Here is a 7,405-nt window from a genome sequence, read left to right as displayed (position 1 = left end):
CCCGTGAAAAAATCAACAAATAAATAGCGGCACCGCATTTCAGATTCTGCTGCGCACGGCTCGCACCGGCGCCTGGTTTTTGTAGTTTCCACGTGGAGAACTGCCAGCAAGTTCAAGCTTGTTGGGGAGGGACTAAAACTACACTTCCCACAAGGGCGCGGGGGCGGGGTCCAGTCGGTTACGTCATTGATTCAGCCAGCCAATGACCGCTCCGGGCGGCGGTGAGGCAAGCGCCGTCAGGCGCCAAAGTGCCTTTTTTTTTCTTTTTTTTTTTTTTCCGCCGGAGCCGAGCGGGTGCTGCTAGCGGAGGCGCCATATTGGAAGAGACAAAACTCCGGCGACAGCGAGTGACACAAATAAACCCCTGGACCCCCTCGCTCCCCCAGCTCTAAGGGCCACGATGTTGTACCTAGAGGACTATCTGGAAAGTGAGTGGGCGGCGCTGGCTGGCCCGTCCGGGGTACCTGCGGGCGGGTGAGGGCGGGAGTAGACCGGCTGGCGGGATGGCGGGAGGGAGGGGGAGGCGGGGGATGTTTCTTTCTCACGGTAACTGGCAGCCTCGTTGTGGGCTGCGGGCTCTCTCGACCCCCCTCGACGCACGCACACACGCAGTGACGTAAACGCGTACTTTCGCCGTTGGCCTCGCCCCTCTGACGGAATCTCCCTTTGACAGTGATTGAGCAGCTTCCAATGGACCTGAGGGATCGCTTCACTGAGATGCGCGAGATGGACCTGCAGGTGCAGAGTAAGTCGGCGCGTTTGCCCTTGTTCGCTGCGCGCGTTCAGTGACAGACTTACGTGCCATCGACGTCAGCGGCTCTGGTGTTTGGCTCTCCTCCGGCTCATTCGCTAGTACAGAAGGAGTTGTCAAAAAGAACTGGCAATGCCAAATCTTGCCTCTTCTGTCTACCACACTACTTTTCTCCTGACTTACAAGAGAAGGTGGCATTAGAGCATGTATGCTCCTGTCTCGAATTTGGGACTGCAATAAAAGTTTGTGTACTTTCTTTGAGAATGTAGATACGATTTAGTGCACATCGGCATAGATGTTGCGAAGATTTTGACTTGAGACTTTTATGTGTAGAACATAGATTTCAGCATTTATATTTTTGTTAAAGTTGATGCTAGGCAAAATTCAAGAGCGGACAACACATAGAAGCAGAGGTTATATGTAGTTATTTAGAGACTGTGGTGAACTTGGAATGTCCCATTTGAAAAGTTACACGATAAAGGATGCATTCTCAACTGTCAAACAGTATGATAGTTTGTCAGTCAAAATGGGAAAGGAAATAAAATTTTACAGTAAAGCTTCTTGTCTGCTGTAGCAAAATTTTTTATTTTTCTTTTGGTTATAGCTTGGTGGTCAGGATACTTTTCCCCTAAAATAACCTTGCTGTTTCACAGAGCAGTATTTAGTTTATATGGTCATGTTTTTGATTTAGAGAGGGTAGAGAATAAATAACTTTAGAGGTAACAAGGCAAAATTTTGAAATAAGAAAACAGCGCTCAGTACGCTTGGAGTCCATCATGCTCTGAAAGAACCTCACACACCTTCCCCCTTTGTGAAATGAGTATAATATAGCTGATCCAGCTGTCTTGTAGAGATACTGTATTAAAAATTAAGAATGTGAAATGAATGATGTGATACGTAATTAAAGTGTATAACCCAGTGTACTTTGTTGGCTGCGTGTCACTCCTTTGGTTCGGAAAAGTGTAAGTACTCCTTAACTGTTTAAGGGCTATTTCTGCAGAAGACATTTTTTGATCCCCTGTGTTCTAGCTGTATTTAGACTATACATAGAATTAGGTTTGAGGTAAATTTCTTGTGCTGACAGATTTTCTTAGAAAAGTATAGTTAGGGGAAGATCTGGATTTTGGGGTGTGATAAGGAGGAAAGGAGTATCACGGAAAGCAATCAGAACAGAACGTTCCAGAGTGGGAATCTTGAGGTAGCTAAGAACCTGTCCCCCTACTTCTCTACCACCGCTGCACACACTTCCATACCCATTGATCATGACTTTTCTTTTCTCAGCCTCCTGTTGGTTTTATGTGGTACATAATGCAAGGTGATACATCATGGAAGTCACCTTTTGTTCACATTATAGTGTAAAAGTCTGAATTCTGTATTTCTTCACCTTGCTCACAAAATTCATTTTAACTTTAATGTAATTGAAATGCTAAACATTTGCTAAAGTGGTATTTTCTACAGGATGGAGCATAGTCATCAGATAGATCTGAGTTCATTTTAGGGCTTAACTGACTTAATTCATTGGCCTTAACCACATTACCACTTCTGAGGGATTTTTATGGTCTTGAGGATTAAAAGAAATACACATAAATTAGAATGTTTAGTACCTGATACAAAAGTGGGCATTCAATAAAGGGTAGTTGTTATTTTGTACTTTATATCACAAATGTTAAGTTCTCTAACAATTTCGACTTGATTATATAAATCAGAGGTTTTTTTAAACTAGCATTTTTTACAATAATTAGAATTGTCTAAATTTAATAGGTATTACGAATTAACAAGAGATACCTCTTTGTAAGGTAAGAGATGCACTATTGAGCACTGCAAATCTCCCAAACAATATAGTAAAAAGTTTTCCTTAGTTTACCCAGCAACAAAATCCCTTTACTTTTTCTCTTTTGGCATAGAAATGACTGTTCTTAGCACACATTTCAGAAAAAAACTTATCTCAGATAAATAATATTGTATATGTGGTGCTTAATGGTATATAACAAAAGGTTAAAACCTTTTTATCACATTTTCTTATTGAAAGAAAAGTGAGGATTATCTAGTAGTGCTTTCAATAAGAAATTGTGTTTGGGCACATCTGCCTGACTTAATACCATTAGTTTGTGACCCCAAGCCTGTACTAGCCAACAACTGTGGATGGAATCTATATTTGGTGACTGCTTTGACTATCAGAAACAGTTTTGAAGTAACAAAAATAAATTTTCACTAGGGGAAAATTATAACTTTTACTAAGGTAATTAGTAAATTATATATATATATTACACTTATAAATATATTTATAAAGTACACTTATTAGAGTATATATTTACAGTATATTTATATTAGAGTATAATATATATTTATTATTGCATAAAGCATATTTATATTATTACAACATGACATATTTAAATTACAGACCAAGTAAAAATGTATGTGATCAGATATTTTACAAAATAAATTGTCAGTAGGGAAAGTTATAATTTTTCTTTACTAAGATAATTAAGATATATTTATTAATTTTATTAGAATGTGACATATTTAAGTTACAGACCAAGTAAAAGAGTGTATGTAGTCAGATATTTTCACATCACATCTTTCTTCACATCAAAGCATGTATATTCAGTGTATGAGTTTGGTCATCTAAATATGAAATGTTTTTATTATGTCCTAGATGCAATGGATCAGCTAGAACAAAGAGTCAGTGAATTCTTCATGAATGCAAAGAAAAATAAGCCAGAGTGGCGAGAAGAACAAATGGCATCCATCAAAAAGGTGTGTTCAACACTCTGGATGATTTATCTGTAAATTCTGGAACTCTCCGAGGAAGATAGGGGATTCCCAGGAGTCACAATGGTAAAGAATCCACCTGCCAGGAGACCTAAGAGACTCGGATTTCATCCCTGGGTCAGGAAGATCCCCTGCAATAGGAAATGGCAACCTGCTCCAGTATTCTAGCCTGAAAAATTTCATGGACAGAGGAGCCTGGCAGGCTACAGTCCATGGGGTCACAAAAGACTGAACACGACTTTCAGCAGTTGAAAATTGGACATGACTGAGCAACTGAGCACAGCACAGCTGAGGAAGATATTTTAATATTAAATAGTTTGGGGGATATCAAAGTGAGGGAAAGTTATCAATAGCTCTTTAGAATTTTAAAATGATGTACAAAATTAAAAATGATTCATTACATTTTAGAGCTTCAGATGTAGGAACTTTTAAACATTGAAGCATTTTGGTAATTTAGATCTGTTGGGTCGGCCAAAAAGCTCATTCAGCTCATAAAATGTTATGGAAAAACTCGAATGACATTTTTGACCAACTCAATGTAGTATCTTCCAATTTGCGCAACAGACTGGGATGAAAATTAGCAATCTTGAAGCATATTTCATATATTGCTAAGTACCTACGTTGGCGGAATCACAGGAGAACAGAATCCTGACAAGTTTTGTAGTACTTAGAGCTCCCTTCCAGATTAGAATGAGTAGCAGCTCTCCCCTCAAGGTTTGCTTTAAAGATACGATCTAGTTAATTTGGGGACATATTGGAAGAACGATCTACAAGCCCTGGATTTACTCATGACTCTGCAGTTTGACTTTGTGATGTGGGACATGTCCTTTAATATCTCTGAGTAATAATGGCTCTCTTACCCTTAACCTTCATAGAATTGTTCAAGAATCAACTGAGAAAGAAATTTGGAAACTACTGGTGTTATTTATTTTACCACGTGGAGGGAATATTACTCTGTTAGGAACAAAAACTTGAGAATCTTTTATAGAATTAACCCTGACTTGCAGGATACCTGGAGGCCCAAGTGTGTGTGAGTAAGAGACATCACACATACACATCTTAAGTCATTCATCATCCCTTTTTCCTACTAGGTTTTTGGTGTAGCACAGCTTGGATATACCCTAAAAACTCTTGACACTTCATGGAAATTCATAGAATTTAAGAAAAAATAGTTTGCTTTATACTGGGGAGAATTGATTCCTAGCTTAAAATGAGAGTTATAGAACAACTCCATAATGGATGTGCAGGTCAGAAGCCTTTCAGTAGTTGTTTGTAATAAGTTTTAAAAATGGAGAACGTAAATACTCTTTACAAATTAGATGAATCCTAAATAACATTTATTTTTAAAGAAAAATAATTACTCTTTGGCTCACATAATTTTTACTAGTATGGCTAGACTTGGATGGTGTTTATTTGTTATCTCTTTTCTCTTCCTTTAATCCTTGGTTGTTGTCTAAAATTTCTAATACTATCTCATCCCCACCCTATCCCTAACTGGATTTTTATGGCTCATGTATAATGTGTGTTCCTGAGTGCTTAGTCACTTAGTCATGTCTGACTCTTTGCAACCCCATGGACTGTAGTCCACCAGGTTCCTCTGTCCATGGGATTCTCCAGGCAAGAATACTGGAGTAGATAACCATTCTCTTTTCCAGGGGATCGTCCCAACACAAGGATTGAACCTGGGTCTCCCTCATTGCAGGTTGATTCTTTACCATCTGAGCCACCAGGGAAGCCCTGTAATGACTGACAGTGATAACAAGCCACGATAATGAAAATGCAGTTATAGGTCCTGGATACACAGATTTTTAAATTATTAATTTGTTCCTGAAACATGAATGTTTTTATTCAGGATTACTATAAAGCTTTGGAAGATGCAGACGAGAAGGTTCAGTTGGCAAACCAGATATATGACTTGGTAAGTAAAAATTAATAGCCATAAGTATTTGAATTATGGATTATGTTTTAAATGATGTTGACTTAAATGTAATAGGAAGGACAGACTAAACTGAATTACTGCTCTTTTGATTGCATTTAACTTCAGAGTTCACTGTCCACTTTTTGGTTTCTTTGTGGAAGAGAGAGAGTCCACAGTCAGTCAGTTAAAAACCTTACATTTAGCCATATCTACGTCACTGTAAGATTGTAGCTGATGTTAGGGTTTTTTTGTATTAAAATAGATGTTTAACTTTATTTTACTAATTTTTATCTTCTTAAGGTAGTGTGTTTACTTGTCTGATAAATCATCTTGAGATTGTTTCTGTGGCAGAACACACCTAAGGGGATTGTGCTGACAGTTTTTTGTAGTCTGATTAAAATGAAAAAGGGACTTATTTGAATCTCTTAATAGATAGTACTCAGCTGTCTATTAAGTGATATTCAGTAGATAGTACTTCAGCAACTGGCACATGTGGCAAAACTGGGAAATACAAGATTAAATAAACTTAAAATTGTTTTTCTTTTTTTTAACAGTAGCAGCAGCACTTCTTAACGATTGAAATCACTAAGAAGATATATATATGCAATATTTCTCAGGCTGTTATAGTCTTTTTTTTTTTTTAATGTATAGTATCTCCCAAAGTTTATGTTTTAGGAAATACTCTTTTTTGGTTCTGCCTCAAAGCAAGTTAAAGCTGGAGACAAATGCTTCCTTTTGATTTGCTTTAGCATATTGATTCATATCTTATTTTTGTCTTGTCTGGGTACAGTTTTTTTATTGAACAGGTACATGTTAATATAGGTGTCATTGGTGAGCAAGACACAGATAAAAGGTGCATACCCCGTACGCTATGCATTGTGAGTGCTATACTAAACTAGAAAATATATGTTGTGTAAAACCACAGAAATGGCTAATTGCTTTGATATAGTGAAAATATTTTAATGGCTATAACGACCTAGGCTCTTTTGTTCGTACAGTTACTCTAAAAACAGTTTCATAAAAGACGCTGCCTAAAGACGGGTAGAGTGGGCTGGTGGCTTGATTTATGGTGGAATAAACCCAAATAAAGTTCTTAATTGTTTTGGTCTTGAATTAAGTCTATAAACATAGAGAAAGACATTATATTTGAATACAAGGCTAATTTGTTTGGTATCATTCTTCCTCACATACAGTGACTAGTTGTCAATCTTTATTTAAAAACTACCTGCTTTTTAAACCATGTAGCTCTTTGATTCTAATCTTTCATTTCTATTTTATTTTACTACTTTTACACCTTTATTAAAAGTATTTCATGCATTTAGAAAAAGAATATATAACAAACATATGCTTTTTAAATGGGTGTATGTATCCGTCTCTTGTTTACAAACCGCACTGTTCATCGACTCTGTACTTGGTGTAATGGAGTTTTATGTAGGTACAGTGGAGGAATGAAGAGTAAATGTTATAAATGCTCCTGACCTCAAGTTACCTAGTTGGGAAGATGCCCACAGTAAAATGGAGAGCCTGTTACAGAAACATGTTAACAAATAAAGATGAATACATTTGGATATTAAAGGGATCTGGTAAAGATTGAACTAAATCAAGCAGAGTTACTGTTGGCTTCTTAGAGGTATGAGATGAGTTTTGAACAGAATTTATTTAGAGCCTCAGGCACCTGGATTCAGCATAGTATTGAGGGGAAAGCATTTCACTAAGAGGTCATGGAAAAACAGAGTGAAAATAAAAATTAAGAGTTTTATGAGGGAGATGGATTATTTAGGCTAGAGATTGAAGTAATAAAAAATGATGTAACAAAGTGAATGCAATGTAATGAATGGGTTAAAAACCAAGGACCCATAATGGACTCATGCAAATGTGAATTCAGCCACTTCACTGACAGCAGGAATTTGGAAAATTGATATAATCCTGGAACTTCAGTTTCCTTATCTGTAAAATCACAGAAT

At 37.2% G+C, this 7,405-nt stretch overlaps 1 protein-coding gene across 2 annotated transcripts in view; it reads left to right on the top strand.

Moving 5' to 3' along the window:
• The first annotated feature begins 258 nt into the window (after positions 1 to 258).
• ING3 (inhibitor of growth family member 3) overlaps positions 259 to 7,405 on the top strand; it is a 28,978-nt gene continuing 21,831 nt past the window's right edge. The window contains exons 1-5 of one of the 2 annotated variants that reach the window (XM_027539153.1): positions 259 to 428; positions 674 to 745; positions 3,408 to 3,508; positions 5,376 to 5,441; positions 5,996 to 6,584. In XM_027539153.1, the coding sequence (XP_027394954.1) occupies positions 401 to 428; positions 674 to 745; positions 3,408 to 3,508; positions 5,376 to 5,441; positions 5,996 to 5,998 (270 nt within the window). In that variant the 5' untranslated portion in view covers positions 259 to 400 and the 3' untranslated portion in view covers positions 5,999 to 6,584. Of the gene's footprint in view, positions 429 to 673; positions 746 to 3,407; positions 3,509 to 5,375; positions 5,442 to 5,995; positions 6,585 to 7,405 lie in introns of those variants that run through there. The other variant, XM_027539152.1, reaches the window with a different exon arrangement.

The sequence above is a fragment of the Bos indicus x Bos taurus genome, chromosome 4, assembly GCF_003369695.1.
Source record: "Bos indicus x Bos taurus breed Angus x Brahman F1 hybrid chromosome 4, Bos_hybrid_MaternalHap_v2.0, whole genome shotgun sequence".
NCBI classification, from domain to species: domain Eukaryota; kingdom Metazoa; phylum Chordata; class Mammalia; order Artiodactyla; family Bovidae; genus Bos; species Bos indicus x Bos taurus.
The sequence above is the reverse complement of the archived record's forward strand: the minus strand, read 5'-3'. Positions and strand labels throughout refer to the sequence as shown.